Here is a 17310-nt window from a genome sequence, read left to right as displayed (position 1 = left end):
CACGTGATTTTGTGGAAATAAGACATGACAGTAGCTATGCCAAGCTTCATCTTGGGCGCCCAGACATGCCCAGAAGCAGGGAGACAGCAGCCTCACCCAGCAGGTTCCCACCCTCAGAATCAGCAGGTGGAGAGGCTTCCCAGCCCAACACGAAGATGCATTTGCAAAATATTCCAAATTGGCTCTGGAGCTTCCTTCTCTCTGATACGGGATCAGCCAGAGGGGCGTGTGCCCCTCCAGGTGCTACCCTCTGGACCAGCTGGTCCCCCAGGCATGCCTTTCAGAATCGCAGGAAAGGGCCCCAAGGAAGGAGCAGAAGTGGTCGCATTCAACTTAAATGCTTTTATTGACAGTGTCTTGGAACAATAAGCAAACAATGCTTAAATTTTTCATTCAGATTCACTTTCCACATGTCAAAAGACCTCAAGGTAGAAAAAAATAAAATAAAAATATAAATATCTGAGAATCCATCTTAATAAATAAATTAAAAACACAATAAAACGTTTTCATGGAAAACTGTTAATGTCAAAACATTCAGACCACCTCAACAATGCATGATCAGTAACGTTACAATGAACATCGATGTCGAAGAAAAACTACAGTACATGGATATAGCTATTTATTTCTATCTACTAGAAAATAAAGTCATTATCTTTTCTTAGTTGAATATTGGTCATTTCTAATCAGAACACACTATTGCCAGGAACACAGTAGTTATTGTTAAAATCAGCTGCACTAGATACAATTTGAAAATATCCAGCACCAGGTTAATTCCAATAATGAACCCAATAGATTAGTTAATGCGATGAGAAGACTAAGGAGAAAGAGAAAAGAGACACAGACCCAGGCCTGGCTCAACATGCTACTAACTACCAGCTCTCAGAAGTGCCACTGGGAACAACACACACTCCATGCGTTTTGCTACATCTCCGGAAGAGGTAAGGACTCGGGTCCACACGCGGGTGCGTTCCAGTCCTTGCGGCCCACAGCCTGGTGTGTTTCACGCACAGATCGCGTCCTCCCTAGTCTACCGGAACCCTCGAGGGAAGACGTGGTTCTTTCTGTAATGCACCAACTCCGGACAGAGGCAGGGCGCCGCGCCGGCTGCCTCCCCAGCCCGGCCGGCTCACAGGGCGAGCAGTGTCGGGGAGCTGAGCGAGTCAGAGGAGGGCTCGTTGCTGCTGCTGCCCTTGCGGTGGGCCGCGGCGCAGCTGGGGAAGGAGTCAGCCTCGGGGTAGGTGAAGACGAAGGAAGACGTGTAAGTGGTGCAGCTTGGGGTACAGGTGACCACCGGGGTGCACAGGGGCTCCAGCTCCGCAGCCATCGGCCCCATCCCCAGGGCGCCACTGTGCAGGGGCTCCCAGTCTGCGGCATAGAAGGAACCGGACAGGTCCACGTCCGGCACAGAGCGTGCCGTCTCCGAGCCGCTGGGCCTGGATGACGCTGGGAACAGGAAGTCATCGAAGGGCTCGGCCTTCAGCTCCATGCCGCTCAGGTTCTTGCCGGGCTCCACTGCGGGCTTAGGCTCCGGGTCGTTGAGGAGGGGCAGACTGAAAGGCTCCTCGGACTCCGGGGTGGCAGCCTCGGGCAGGCCCCCGCTCAGATCCAGGGATCCCACGGACATCTCCTCGGGGAAGCCCAGGTCATCGGGGATCTTGCAGGCGGGCCGGTGGGCTGCCAGGATGAACTCCAGCTTCTCCTTCTCCTTGAGCAGGTTGGCGATCTCCGTCTGCAGCGCAGACTTCTCGTCTTCTAGCTGATCTGTCTCCTGTGTTGGGGAAGGATGGAGACAGCATGAGACTCGGTCACACTCCAGGGCCCAGCCTCGAACTTCGAAAGGTGTGACCCCTGGGGTCTACTTACCGCCTGCAGGGTATCGGTGAGCTCCCGCCTCCGGTTTCGGCACTTGGCTGCAGCCATCTTATTCCTTTCCCTTCGGATTCGCCTCTTCTCCTCTTCCTCGGGTGACAACTACAACGACACCAAGCAGAGAGCGCTTCAGTAACAGTGACAGCCACCACTTCGGGGAAGCTGGCTCCTGCCGCCTCCCAGCTCCCTGGCACCTCCTCTGACGAGTATTTCTAACCTGCAGTCGCAGGCGGGGTGTGACTTGCATTTAAAATCAGATCCTCAGCCCAAGAACAAAGATGAGCCCAGGCTGAGGGCGCCAGCGACAGGAAACTATCAGGGAAGAAAACTACAGACGGACTTCTTGGGGGCGGGACTATCGGAGTCTGGCCTGGAGCCAGGCTTCCTGGCTCGGGATGGGATGCACAGACAATTCCCACTCTGGCTTCATCCTCGCTGCTGGGTTCCCCCAATCTCCGCTGCTGTCCCCGTGACCCGCCTCCCCCACCCCCCAAGGTGCAGAGGCGCCCCTCACCTGCTCCACCTTGCCCCTTCGGCCGATGCTCTGAGCTCTGCCTCCGGTCAGGGTCTTCACGTTTCCAGCCCGGGGGTAAGCCCCAGCCGAGGGGGCGGGGACTCCGTAAGGGTGGGGGGCTCTGGTCTGCGACGGAGCCACGGAAGAGACCAGGGTGGGCTGCACCAGCCACTGCAGGTCCGGGCTGGTCGAGATGGCAGTCACGGTGGGGATGAAGTTGGCAGTGGAGACGGCCAGATCCGAACAGAAGTCCTGGAAGAAAACAGAAGGAGAAGCCGCCGTGAGCGCGCGGGTTGCGTTCACAGGTGGGGCGCGCCGGGTTCCCAGCGCCTGCCGCATGCAGCAGCCGGGGAACGGCGCCTGCGGGGTCTGTTAGTTCCCATCCCGGCTGGAAGCTCTGCCCTCTGCCCGCAAGGTCTCCGCAACGCGGCGCCTCCTGTCTCCAGCCCGCGGCCGTGTTCCCGTTATTTCTCCAGCAGCATCACTCGCTGGAAAGGGGGTTTGTTATAAATATCCCTGACGTCCGCGCTGACGCAGGCGCCGCTCCGGAGTCTCCAGAATGAACTCGCTTTTTATCAATGAAACTGCCTTACGCACCCTCCTCCCGCGCCCCTCCTCCCGGCTCCGGGCCGCCCTCTGCCGCCTGCCCCAAAGGAGCCGGACCTCCACCTGGCGAGTCTCTCCCTGGGCTCACGTCCGCCCCGGTCGCAGAGGGCGGGCAGGGGGCTGCCCGGCGCGGACCCGCCGGGCAGAGGGGCAGGCATGGCTTACTATGACGACTGGCGAGCGTGCGCTCACAACAAGCCCCGCGCTCCCAGACTGGGGCTGCTCCGGCCGCGGCAGCCTCCCACCCTGGCGACCCCCCGGGTCCCGGGCCCCACGGAGGCGCCAGTGCGCCCTCACCTGCGCATTGACCGGGGAGCCCATGCTGGAGAAGGAGTCGGCTGGGGAGTGGTAGTAGGAGAGGCTGTCCCCGGCTGGCGAGGCGCTGCTGCAGCGGGAAGACGCTGCCTCGTAGTCGGCGTTGAAGCCCGAGAACATCATGGTCGCAGGGAGGGCAAGCTGGGCGAGGGGCCTGGGCACCGAGGCCGGCGGAGCGCTGGCTGGGGCAGAGCTGGGTCGGAGCGCGGTCACTGCTCGCTCGCTATGCAGCGGCCGCCGGCTCTGTCTCAGGTTCTTGGCTGCTCGCTGCAGAGGCGCTTGGAGTACGAGGCGCCGCAGCCACCGCTTTTATAACAGCATTTTGTGAATGAGCCCAACGGCGTCACCGGGCGCAACCATGTGGCGCTGGAGGGGTGGCGCGCCGGCTGGGGTGGCGCCGCTGCGACCCGGCCACCCCCAGCCGCGCGCAGCCCCCGCCCCGGTATGCCTGTGAGTCCTTACTCTGCGGGCGTGGCGAGATGAGGGTCCCGGAGGGGTCTCAGACCCCCGAGAAGAGGGTCTTCGGGGGTGGCTCCCCCCACGGCGACACGGGACGGCCGTGGAAACCTGCTGACGCAGATGTCCTAATATGGACATCCTGTGTAGAGGGGGGAGGGATTGACGGGAACTGCTCGCGGGCTGCAGCCAACATTGAGGGTGCAGCGCGGGGGGGAAGCGGGGGCCGCGCCGGGGCGGGGGAGGGGAGGCGGGAGAGGCGGAGAAGGCGAGCGAACATTCCCACTGGGCACGCTGCGGACCCTTGTTCCTGGGGTCGTGGGGGATGGGACGGAGGCCGGCCTCTCACCCCGGTGCAGGGACTAGGGTTGGTTCTGAGGCTCAAGTACTGGAGGAACAGGTACACGGCCCCGAGGGCGCAAGCGCGGCTCGCAGAGGAACGCACGCAGCCCCCATTCCCGACCCTCGCCCTAGCTGGGTGCAAAATGTGGCCCCAGACCCGAGCCCCTGAGCCCCCGAGCCCCCAGGGTCCCAGGATCATTACTACGTTTGGAAGCAGAACGTGATGGGTCTAAAATGAAATACGGTAGCCCGGCTTGATTTGCGAGGCGGGGGTACTTTGATTTTTACTGATTCGTTTTCGTGTTTGGAGGAAGGCAGCGCACTTGTTTTTTTCTTCTGGGCCGAACGTGGGGGTGTTAGTGTTACTGTCCAATCCCTGGGACGCCCGTCCATATACGTCATACAGACCCCCGCGCCAGGATGCCAAGGGGTCGTCAGCCGCGTTCCGAGCGGCGTCCTGGGGGTGGGTGGCCTGTGCGGGGCCCCAAGGTGGACTGAGCCGCCAGGGAACGCAAGTCAGAGCTGGGGGTGCGGTGGGGGCCGGGTCGGTTCCGCCAGGAAACTGGGCTCCCAAGGAGCCCGCAGCGGGTGATTTTCCAGCTCGGATGGGAGGCGGGCAGCAAGGGGAATGGAAGAATGGTGCCCAGCAGTATCCAGGCGGGAGGCCTCGAGGCCCGGGCCCTGGAAACCTGGAGGTCTTGGGGGCCGAGCAGGTGCTGCAGAACGCGCCACGCCCCCCCAACGCCCCCAGCCTCCCGCTGGGCTGCAAAGGACCGCCGGGGTCACACTGTCCCAGCTGGGCCCCGGCGCGCCGGACACCCCTGGAGTGCAACGGCGCAGGTCCCTCTGCAGGACCCCTGAGTCCTCTGACCCACTCTGGGGGCCTAGGGGTCGCGGCCAGCCGAGGACCCGCTCCCGGGGAGGGGCGAGGCAGGGTCAGGACAGCGGGCGGGTCGTGGGTGGCGTGCGGGGAGCGGAACCACGGACCTGCCTCCCGCCGCCGCGCCCGGGAGCCGGGCGATCCGGCTATAGATAGTAACAGGGAAGCGGCTGTTTACAGCAACAGTGCGCCGCCGGGGCCGTCTCCAGGCGACGCCGCGCGGCCGCCCGCCCTCCGCGCTCCCCAGGGGCCGCGGCCTCCCCGGGCAGGCTGCGGCCGCGGCCCGCCGCCGCCTGACATCATCCGCCGTCCCGGGCGGAGCGCGGCTCGCGCGGGGCCGTGCGTTGCCCTCGGTTCTTCGAGATCCGAGCCCGGCGCGAGCGGGGAGGGCGGGGAGGCGGGGACTCGTGGAACTGGGCCACTTGCTATTTTTGCCTTCGCTGTCACAGGCAGAGGTGAAAACAGAATTTCATCGTTGTATGTCATTGGTGTGTGTTGGTGGGAATTTGGGCGCCTTTTTTTCTTCCCATCCTCACTCAAAAGGGGAAGGGGGAGGAAAAGGCAAAACACGCAAGACACAAACACAGACTTCTTGGAGCTGCTGTGCGTCCCGGAGCCGGTCTGCGGCCTCCAGTTTTGATCCCATCATCTTTAAGGCCGTTTCACTGCCCTTGATTGAGACAGGCAGAGAGAGAGAGAGAGAGAGAGAGAGAGAGAGAGAGAGAGAAATTATGACGGCAAATCCATCTCTCCTTTTATTATTAGCTTTCGGACAAAGTAGGTCAAGCTTTGAATTCCCGGGCCATTCTCCACTGGATCTGAGAGTCACTTAAAAGCAAACCTCCAGTTGTTTGATTTACTTCCCCTTCGAGTCTGAAGCAGCTCAGGCCAACACCTAAAAGATGTGTCAAGATTTTATACCCAGGATTTATCCCATAGATCACATCCCTGCTTTGCCAATAAAGGAGGAAAGAGATCTTTTCTGTAGAAGATCCTCCCTACTCCAGATTGCTTAACCCCTTCCCGGAGCTGGAGACTTACAAAATCCATACTTTCAGAAGACCAGGTCATGCATTCATTCTGTCTTTTATTCATTGAGCCGAGACCTGCTGAGAACCCTCTGTGGCCCCACACCTGGGCTAGAGGCTGGTGCTTACTGTGATGAGCAGGGTGCACCTGGTCCCATCTCAGTCAGTGCATGGGGGAGAGTGACAAGTCAACAGAGGGTTCCACCACAGCACGCAGTGACTGGACGGAGATAAGAGCAGGATACCCCAGAAGACGTTCAGAGGAAGGGGCTGCACTGCAGGGTTGGGGCCCGGGTCCTCTGGCCTCTGGGTATTGAAATGATGACCCTTGCAAACAGCATCTGAAGAAGCAAGTGCTCAACCCCAGGCCTTTGTGTAGGATGATACAATCCCAGGGCTCCTCTCCTGCCCGCCCAGCATCTGAACCTGAGCGTGTGCAAACAGATTCCCGCATCCGTTTTAGGACCGCAACATCACATTTTTAAAAGTGGAGCTCATGCAAGAAAAGCAAAGCAGAACCAACGTGTGAAATCGCCTTGGCCGTTTGCAGAGGTCAGGGTCAGGGTGACTGGAAGACAGGTGCGCACCCCCCTGTGAGCCCAGTACACCTTTCCAGCAGGGCAGGGATCCCGTGTCCTGGACATGTCTGAGCACATAACAGCAAACTTGCAGTGTGATGAGCTGTGTGCTGAGTTCCTCCTCCCTGGGGAGTCACATGTGGCGAGCATGGATTCCACGTTTGATTTTAACCCGGACTGGAAACAAACCCATTTGGTCCTCAGCAGTCCCCTCCTCCAATCACATACAACCTTCTCCTGGTGTGCACCCCTCTCTAGAACCTGAATGAGGAGACTTGAGCCACTTCAGACTGTTGGAGAACTTCTGAAGTCAGTGCACGTTGTCTAGCCGGGTGTGATTGCCACATTCAGTGAAAGGTTGCCGTGTGTGCCGCCTACGTAAATGCTGCCGCACACGGCCTGTCCCTAGCATGCAGAAGTAGTTATTTATTTGGGGAAGTGTGGTCTGGTGGTGAGGCGTTGTGGTCAGAGCACGGGACCAGAAGTCAGGAAGATGCGCACATCAAAATCACTCCTTCAGGGACTTAGGGAAGTCGCCTCTGAGACTCGTGTGGCAACGTGGGGCTTTTGTGCTTTTCATGTACTGGCATTCAGTTGGTGCCTAGCGCTGTGCCTGGCACACAGTCGGTGTTCAATAAATGCTGAATAGATGAATGGATGAAGGAAGGAAGGAATGCTTTCGTCCGGGCAAGGTGGGCATAAATGATTGTTATTTGTGGGTACTTAGTAAGCAGACAGATGATATTCTTTTAGGAAGGCTGATAGACTGACTCTTTTATTCTTGGGTATGAATAGGCGAAAATTGGGGAAGAGAAAATAGCAAGATGTTTGAGCTGTTTCCAGTTGATGCCGCCTATGGGTAGCTCCCAGTGGCTCATGACGAAAGATCACACTTAGCCCCGTTTTTGAGTCCCATGAGGACAGCCAGTACCCATACATAAATGCCACATTGTGTGTGCACCAAAGACCCAGTCGGCACCACCCTTGAACTTGTTCATTGTAAATGTCTGGGCCCCACAAGCAGGAGAAGGGCTCTGCTCTTCCTGGGGGTGCCACACACACGTGAGCCCAGTGAGGGGTCCTGAAGGGCAAGGTCACTCACCCTGGCTCAGACTGTGAGCAGACAGGGTGCCCCTATTTAGAATAGCGCAGGCACGGGGTGAGCACCCCCTGCGCCCACACATACACACAGCGACCAATTAGTGCCGGGGATTTAGCCTCTTGGGGAAGAACTCTGTTTTCATTCTGAGCAGTTCTTGGCTTTTTGACAGGAGATGATGATTCAATGGGATCCCCGTCCTTCTGCTAATGTGAGCATTTAAACAAAGCTCTGTGTGGTCCCTGGAACACACTCCATCTGGAGCTGGGGATCCGGGGAACACAGCACGCGGTCGCTCTCACGGCCACAGGCAGTATGGGATACGCGGCTGGCCGGCAGGCGTGCTGAATGTGCTAGAGAACCCTACAAAACTCCCCACGGGCAGAAAAGCGAGTCTCCTCCGGGCTGTCGGCTCCTCCGATGTCCTGAGCTGACCTCTGTGGCTCTGGGGCCTCCGCTGCTGGGATTCCGCAGGAGCCCCATCTACGTCACTAAGCCTATAGGATAACAACACGCCCTGGGTGAGAAACCTCAACGGCAGGGCTTCTATCCAGTGGGAAATTCTCGCAGTCGGCATGGGGCACAGGGCTGGGGGCAGGGGACGGAGGTGCTGGGATGGGCTGGCGCGCTCTGTGTGCCAAGCTGTTAAGACATCTTGAGTGTGGTTTACGTCACTTTAGCCACTCAGTAAGACAGATGTTTCAAGAGCCATTGATCGTTGTCATGCCAAAAAGGTTTCCCTGTCCCAATCAGAAGCATCCTGACCAGTGTGTAGGGATTTGGAGTTTCGCTGTGTTCTGAGCTTACAGATCACCGACACATCATCCCTAGGACGATGCCTGGTCTTAATCCTCGTCTGTGTGCTCTACAAGAAAACGTCCAGTCGCAACCCTCGGCTGAGGTCTGAGTGTCTCCAGTGATGCTTTCCTGGGAGTGTTAATGAGTTCAAGATCACTGGTGAAATTCCCCAAATGACTCTGTTGAAGAATTCCACACTCGGACTCCAGCCCGCCCCAGACTGAGGTGATCAGCCAGCACAAGCAAGGATTGTGTGCTGCCAGGGCCCGCTCCCCCCACTTATGGGGCTCCGAATTGAGTCATAACCCTCAACAGACCTGTTGAGAGGCCAATTTGCAGAACAACACTGAGAAAATACCTACACTCTTTCCAGGGGTCTCCAAAGATGTGGGATCCAGGCCCTGCCTAACCTTCCAAGCATCTTGAACCACTTCTCCTCACTCTGCCCCCACCATCTCGCCATCTTGCTTCCTCAAACGTTCCTGCCCCTGGCCCTTTGCACTGACTGTTCCCCCATCTGTTGCATCAATGCACTGAGTCTTCCGCATGATCAACAACTGCTCAAGTATCAGCTTTGCCAGGAAGCCTGCGCTGCCCACTCCCTGCCCTGTGCAGCGTTGCAGCCACCCTCCTTGCCCACTGGTCACTCTGTCACATTACACACATCACTGTGATGCTACTTATTTATGTGCTTTTTCTTTGTCTCTTCCTTAACTAGGTCATGAGGGATGCAAGAGCAGGGACCTTACTTATCTTTTCAAGATTTATTTATTTGACAGGCAGAACAACCGAGAGAGGAAGGAGGGAGAAAAAGAGATAAAGAGAGATAAAGATAGAGGCAGGGCCGGCACCGCGGCTCAATAGGCTAATCCTCCACCTGCGGCGCCAGCACACCGGGTTCTAGTCCCGGTCAGGGTGCCGGATTCTGTCCCGATTGCCCCTCTTCCAGGCCAGCTCTCTGCTATGGCCCGGGAAGGCAATGAAGGATGGCCCAAGTGCTTGAGCCCTGTACCTCATGGGAGACCAGGAAAAGCACCTGGCTCCTGCCTTCCGATCAGCGTGGTACGCCGGCCGTGGCTGCAGCGGCCATTGGAAGGTGAACCAATGGCAAAGGAAGACCTTTCTGTCTGTCTCTCTCACTGTCCACTCTGCCTGTCAAAAAAAAAAAAAGATAGAGACAGAAGAGAGAGAGAGATCGCTTCCATCTGTTGACTCATTCCCCAAATGGCCACAAGAGCCAAAGGCAGGAGCCAGGCGCTCCATCCTGGTCTCCTACATGGGCGGCAGGAGCCCAGGCACTCAGACTATCTTCCACTGCCTTCCCAAGCACATTAGCAGGGAGCTGGGTCAGAACCAGGGTAGCTGAGGACATACATTGGCGCTCCTATGGGTTGCCATGCCACAAGTGCCATCTTATTCCACTGTGCACAACGCTGGTCCCTTCTCTGCCTGATTTCTATCTATCCTCAGCGCCCATCTTCCTGACTCTAGCAGGCACATAATAAATGTTTGTGGAAGGAATGAGTGAATTTTAAAGAGATGGCTTATCTACTGTTGTCCTTGTGGGTGAGAAGGCAGAATGGATTCCCTCTTTTGGATAATGGGTCTTTTTATTTTTTTTTTCAAGAGCAGAGTTACGGGGTAGGGGGCTTCCATCCACTTGTTGACTCCCCAAATTGCCACAATGTGAAAAAAAGGCTTTTTTAAGATTTATTTTATTTTTATTTGAAAGGCAGGGTTACAGAGAGAGAGAGAGAAGAGATAGATCTTCCATCCACTGGTTCACTCCCTAAATGGCCACAACAGCTGTGAATGGACCAGACAGAAAGCCAGGAGCCAGGAGCTTCTTCTGGGTCTCCCACATGGGTGCAGGGGCCCCAGCACTTTTTCATCTTATGCTGCTTTCTCAGGTGCATTATCAGGGAGTTTGATCGGAAGTGGAGCAGCTGGGTTTGAACCATCGCCCATATGGGACGCTGGCATTGCAGGCAGCAGCTTAACCTGCTAGGCCACAACAGAGCTCCACATAAACCTTTTATGGTCCTAACACCAACACAATTTCAGTATCTCCCCTGCCCCAAGGTACTTCCAAGAAAAAACAATGTTGAGTTGTAAAATGATTTTTTATTTTAAAAAGGGGAAAACCAGTATGCTGAAACAATATCAGGGTGTACATTCCATGAGGGAGGGAAAACTGTTGATGGGGAGCCTGGGCACAGTACTAAGCCCTCAATAAGCAGGGCAACAGATGCGGCTCTCCTATCTCCTCCCTTCGTGTGCCCCAGCTCTGCCCCAGCCCACGCTTACTCGGCTTCTTGGACAATCCAGCTGGGGTTGAGCACACAGCTGGGGCTGGGTCAGTACTTGCCAGTTGCCTGAGTTGTCCAGAGCAGGTGGACTGGAGTATCCCAAACCACAGGATGACCTGAGGTCGGGATGCAGCACCTACATCAAGCTGCGTCTGGGCTGGAGCTGGCCTCAGCAGCTGTCCACAGGGTGCTGCGTGTGCACCTGCCTGTTTCTCATTGGCTAGCATAGAGGGTGAGATGGGCCCGCAGGATTCTCCATTCTACTCGTTCAGCAGGGCTGTTCTACTCCTTCCTCCCATTCTATCTGATGGCTTGGTTCCTTACCCAGCAGGTGTCTATGAGGAAAAATTCTGTGCTTGCTCTTGGACTGTGCTGGGGACTAATACCTCCCCAGGCAAGGCCAGTTTCTTTGCACTGAGGTTTGCTCTGGCTGATGTCTGCCTAAGCTTTGAACTTGGAGAGGAGGGCAGGAAGGAGTTGTGAACAGCTGGAGAGGGGCCAGCACTGTGATGTAGCAGGTAAAGCCCCAACCTGCAGTGCCAGCATCCCATATGGGCACAGGTTCAAGTCCCGGCTGCTCCACTTCCAATCCAGCTCTCTGCTATGGCCTGGGAAAGCAGTAGAAGATGGCCCAAGTCCTTGGACCCCTGCACCTGTGTAGGAGACCCAGAAGAGCTCCTGGCTCTTGGCTTCGGATCGGCACAGCTCCAGCCATGGCAGCCGTTTGGGAAGTGAACCAGCGAATGGAAGACTTTCTCTCTCTCTTTCTCTCTGCCTCTCTGTAACTCTGCTGGGAGTCTTTGACGAAAGCACTGGAAAACAGCAAAGAAGGAAAGAAATAGCTGGAGAGATGGTCTTCCACTGGCGCTGTCTTTACTGGCCACCAGATCAGGCTCACCGAGGGACAGCGGCGAGGCATGGTGAATAATTGCCACGGTTCTTCCCCATCTCTGGTCCCTATGGTAAAATGACTGGAGAATACTACAGACAGCCAAAGGGTTTCGAATTAAGTGGTTTTCGATTGTATGTTGAGATAAGAGCAGCCCTGAGGTGTTTATAGCACACATCCAGTTGAGATTAATTTAGTTGTATTCTTATCAGACATCTCTAGCCTGCTTTCTGTTTTTCCATTGGTTTCAGAATTCCCTCCAGGGAAGAAAGTGATTTCACATACCTCAAAATATTATTACCTTGTATGAGCCAGAAAAAACACTCACGAACAGGTTCTGGGGCAGGGCCTAACAAAGTTAATCCTTTCTGAACTCCAATAGTCCAGGCAAGTACCCTGTTCTTTATTCTTCTTTCAACACCTTTTTTGAGCACCTACTATGCACCAGTCACTGGAATCCCTAGGCAACAGCCAAGCTTCCTACTTCTGTGAAGCTTGGTCTAGTTATGAATTAACAAGAAAATAAACAATGTCAGATAAAAGTTAAGGTCTGGCCAGGTGATTAAAATGAAAGACTGCTGGAGCAGGTGCTTGCCCTAGCGGTTAAGACTTAGCTTGCGACACCCCCATCCTATATCCCTGACTCTGCTCCCAATTCCAGCTTCCTGCTAACATGCACCCTGGGAGGCAGCAGGTACTTGGGTCCCAGCCACTCACATGAGAGACCTGAATTGAGTTCCAGGCTCCCACATTCAGCCTGGTACAGGCTCAGCTGTTGTAGGTATTTGGGGAGTGAACCCATGGATGAGAGCTGTCTCTCTCTCTGCCTTTCAAATAAGGAAAAATGAAGAAATAAAATTCCAAAAACAAAAACGGTTAATGAAATGATATGTCATGAGCATGTTGCTCATTTAGATTGAGTGGAAGGCAGGGACATTTTCCATGAGAAGTGAGTGATAAGAAGGAACTAGCCTTGGGGCCAGCACTGTGGCGTAGCAGGTAAAGTCCCGGCTGCTCCATTTCGGATCCAGCTCTCTGCTATGGCCTGGGAAAGCCGTGGAAGATGGCCCATGTCCTTGGGCCCCTGCACTCATGGGGGAGACCCAGAAAAAGTTTCTGGCTCCTGGCTTCAGATGGGCCCAGCTCCGGTCATTGAAGCCATTTGGGGAGTGAACCGGTAGATGGAAGACTTTCTCTCTCTCTCTCTCTCTCTCTCTCTCTGTCTCTCTGTAACTCTGCTTTTCTAATTAATTAATTAATTAAAAAAGAAGAAGAAGAAGTGGGGGGAGGAGGAAGAACTAGCCATGGAAGAGTAGGGAGCATTCTAGGCGGAGGAAACTTCCAGCTGAAGTACTGGCAACCCTAAGTGCTGATTCGTTCACACTCTGAACCCAAGCTGAGCTTGTACGGTGCACCTCAAAGTCTACCACCTGACTCACCAGCAACCATGTCCTCCTGCTCCAGACCCTGAACGCCAACTTTGAGACTAAATTTGGAAATTTCCCAGCTACTCCCAGCTCTGTTTCCTCAAAGCCGCCGCTACACTTGAAACAGGATATGGACAGTTGTATTTCATTCTCACGCCACGCAATCCGTGTGGATCCAGCTTGTACCTGGCTCCATGCTAGTGCAGATGGCTGGAAGGTTCTCTCTCTGGAGCTTAGGGAGTCTTAGACGAAAGCACTGGGAAACAGCCAAGTAAACCGCCCTAAGCCAGGCTTTGAGATCTTCCAGGGCCCTTTTTTCGCAGGAATTTGAAAACAGGCGCATTCCATTTTGCCCTTTGTTAGAGAGCTATTGACAATAAGCAGAGTTCAGCTTAGAATTCATGCTGTAAAACAACAGAACACTGAACAAGCCAAGCTTTCTCACCACGCAGGGCCCCACTCCCCGCACTTCTGCTGATCCTTACAGAGGACTCAAGGAACTTTCAAGTACATTTGGGGAGTTTCTGGGGGACTGAAGTCTCAAAGCACTCATTTTCTCGAATGCTTTGCTATTTTGACTGTACTGGGACTGCTCCACAAGCCACTATCAGAACCCACCCATCTTGAGTTCCTGTAAATATTATGTCTACACAGAACTATGTGAACTATTTCGTAGCTGGAATCTGAAGCAGGCTGTGAAAACTTGCTAATGGGAATAACAGAAGAAGAGCTTGAAAACTCGCAGGAGAGTACGGTCAGCAGCAAGGGGAAAGTGGGCTACAGGATTATGTGCGCGTTGGGGGCCGAGGAACGCTCCACTGATCGGTCAGCCTGCGCGTCTTTAATTCAAATCCAGGAGCAAACGTAGGCTGCTGACGCGTCCCTGGGGGCGCGAGGGTGGCTTCCATCACAGCGAGTGCAAGAAGCTGAATTCAGTTCCCAGAGGGGTCGCCGGGCCGCAGTCGCAGTCCGTACTGATTGTTGCAGGCAGTGGAGCCCACAGGAAGCTGAGCCAGCGACTGTCCACTCTCAAGGATTCCTAGGAGTGGGGAGGAGATAGGCAGCTCCTGCCATGCGCCCCTGGTCCCCAGTCTGAATCCAATCCAATGCGGTCTCCGAGGCAGGGACCCGCTCCTCTCTTAGGCAGACCCAGCCTCTAGAACACGTGTGAAAAGGCACCATGACATGCTAGCGTGGTACATATGTTCTGGGCCCTCACCTCCCACTCTTCTCAATTCAGCCTACTCTCTCTCCAGATCTCACACTTAAAATGTCACATCCACAGAAAGGCCTTCCCCTGAGCACCCAGGCTACATCCGGAACCTCTTAGATGCCTTCATCCCACCCCGGGCTCTTCTTTCTTAGCAGAAAGGCCACTTTTAATAATATGTATTTACTGGCCGGTGTCGTGGCTCACTAGGCTAATCCTCCGCCTTGTGGCGCCGGCACACCAGGTTCTAGTCCCGCTCGGGGCACTGGATTCTGTCCTGGTTGCCCCTCTTCCAGGCCAGCTCTCTGCTGTGGCCAGGGAGTGCAGTGGAGGATGGCCCAAGTACTTGGGCCCTGCACCCCATGGGAGACCAGGAGAAGCACCTGGCTCCTGCCATCGGATCAGCGCTGTGCGCCTGCCGCAGTGGCCATTGGAGGGTGAACCAACGGCAAAGGAAGACCTTTCTCTCTGTCTCTCTCTCTCACTGTCCACTCTGCCTGTCAAAAAAATAAAAATAAAAAAATTAAAAATAAATAAAAAATATGTATTTACTTAGAAAGCAACTGGGCTACTATCTACAAGATAAGCAAAGGTAGGTAGCTTTGATTTGCTCACCGATGCATCCCCAAGCACCTAGCGAAGGCTTGATTCTCAGGAGCCATGAATGGCTCAATTTCATCTCTTTAGTATCTCTGTCCCCACTCCAGGACAGCAGACACCTTACTTTGCCTGTTTCCCTCTTCACTGACTGTCTATCCCCTAACATACTTTCTGGCCCATGAGAGCTACTCAGAAAATACTTGAACAAATGGAACAATCGCAGCTAACATTTATTGAGTGCTTGCTCAGGAATTATGCTGAGTGCTTTGCAGATAGACTGGTATTTAATATTCGACGACACAGGCATACGCATTCTGATGCCATTTTTGCTAAACAGGTTCAATAACATTTTTTGAAAACAATGCCCTGAAAAGTTTCCAATCCACAGTGGAGAACTGTGCTAACTGCTCTACCCAGCTCAGTGGATGTGCTCTGGTGACCTGAATAAGTGACTGTGTGTCCCCTAGGTACCTACCAGGGAGTGACAAGAGAGAAACTCCAGTCTCATGGGCCTTAATTACGCTTATGGTGCTTGGAATTCAATTATAGCCTCAGCTTCTAGATGCCTTGGGCATCGGGGAGAAATGAATAAATATTCTTGCATACGGATGGGATGCCAGGCTGGCTGCACTGGGCTCGGTGCTGCCACAGGACGTGCAGAATACGTCCACTTCTGCCAGAGGCAACTGCAAGCAGGAAAAAATGTGGGCCAGCTCTTGCCCAAGCTGCCAGTGGAACGGGCTCTGCCAGTGTCTCCTGCACCTGCCTAGACACCAGCTGCAAGGCAGGCCTGCTCCCTCCTCTGAGAACCATGCCAGCCTCCAGCACCCGGTCCCATCTGATCCTGCTGAGCTGAGCTTGGGGCAAGTCAATAATCCCGCCTCCCCAAGCAAAACCAGAAGTGTTCGGGTGGGTGGGGCATGGGCTGAGCAAGGGCTTTGCTGAAAACAAATTGATGTGTCCCAGAACAGAAGTGATACCCAGAGAGTCGCTCACAGCATTAACCCCCCCCCACACACACACACCCTGGGACTCATCCTCGTGAGTATGCCAAGGTCCTTTACCAAAGAACGGGTGACCCGGAGATGGATAGGGGAGAAGCGGGGAGTATGATTAGGAAAACCAAGTAAATGTTCAGTGAACTCTTTGTCTCTCCTTGATTCTCTGTTCTTCGTCACTGTCAGCACCACCCTGTCGCTCCCCCTCTTCGTGGAGGAACGACACAGGACCCTGCGCTGTTCTTTTGTCTGCTCGGCCCTCCCCGGGTTTGCTGCTGGTTCTTCCCGGGTTGGCTGCCGTCCCTTCCACCTCCATGGAAGGGCGGTTCCCCCTAGCCACTTTCCCCACTTCCGCAGGGGAGTGGCACACCACCAGCTGGCTCTCTCGGGGGCTGCACAGGTGTTCCTTCAGATAGATGTTCCCCTTAGATGTTCCTGGTGCATGTTGTCTCTCTCCTCCTTTATAGTCCTCTTCCACCAATCCCAACTCTGCTACCCACACGCCGAGTACACGCTGCTCTCCTCCAATCAGGAGCAGGTCCTACAGTTTATTGGTTGAACTGGAGGCAGCTGTGTAGAAGCTGTTACTCCCTTCTCAGCGCCATATTGTGGGAGAGCAGATGCATAGAATAAGTCTTAATTCCAGTAACTTAGTCTAGTCCGAGTTGCTCCCCACACCACCCTATGGAGAGAGATGGAGAAACTGTACTGCCTTAGAAAGCTAGGAACAATAAAGACAAGGCAGGGAGCTTTCATAAAACTCTGTTTTATTTAAAAGGACTGTCCTTTAGTCTTAGTCTTTTGTCCTTTGGCTTCTTTGAATACTAAAATGTCCTCCAAGTCATGAAATGCTGGTGATAGTAAGAGGCAAATTAAAAGTTGACTGGTGGGACTGGGGCTGTGGCTCAGAGGGTGAAGCTACTGCCTGCAGTGCTCGCATCCCATGTGGGCATTGGTTTGAGTCCCGACTGCTCCACTTCTGATCCCGCTCCATGCTAATGCGCCTGGGAAAGCAGCGGAGGATGGCCCAAGTGCTTGGGCCCCTGCATCCATGTGGGAGACTTAGAGGAAGCTCCTGGCTTCTGGCTCCTGGCTTCAGTCTGGCCCAGTCCTGGCCACTGAGGCCATTTGGGGAGTGAACCAACAGAAGGAAGACTTCTCTCTCTCTCTCTCTCTCTCTCTCTCTCTCTCTCTGCCTCTGTCTCTCTCCCTCTCTGTAACCCTGCCTTTCAAATCAATCAATCAATCTTAAAAAAAAAAAAAAAGCTTGGTGGCATGGAAACCTCTGGATTATGGTGCAGTATGCTATCAGAAGCTTTGGGTGAGGACAGTCTCCCATCTCACGTGTGAGTGGAGCTAGGGGGTCTACAGTTTGGCTACAAGTATCTTCTC

General features: G+C 54.7%; 1 protein-coding gene across 1 annotated transcript; it reads right to left on the bottom strand.

Annotated features, from left to right (window-relative positions):
• Positions 1-327: 327 nt before the first annotated feature.
• FOS (Fos proto-oncogene, AP-1 transcription factor subunit) lies at positions 328-3624 on the bottom strand. The gene is made up of 4 exons (XM_002719639.5): positions 3287-3624; positions 2384-2635; positions 1864-1971; positions 328-1768 (listed from the first exon to the last, which is right to left on the bottom strand). The coding sequence occupies exons 1-4, from the start codon at positions 3425-3427 to the stop codon at positions 1127-1129; spliced, it is 1143 nt and encodes a 380-aa protein (XP_002719685.1). The 5' UTR covers positions 3428-3624; the 3' UTR covers positions 328-1126.
• Positions 3625-17310: the final 13686 nt, after the last annotated feature.

This window comes from Oryctolagus cuniculus, chromosome 20 (assembly GCF_964237555.1).
Source record: "Oryctolagus cuniculus chromosome 20, mOryCun1.1, whole genome shotgun sequence".
In the NCBI taxonomy this organism is placed as follows: domain Eukaryota; kingdom Metazoa; phylum Chordata; class Mammalia; order Lagomorpha; family Leporidae; genus Oryctolagus; species Oryctolagus cuniculus.
The sequence above is the reverse complement of the archived record's forward strand: the minus strand, read 5'-3'. Positions and strand labels throughout refer to the sequence as shown.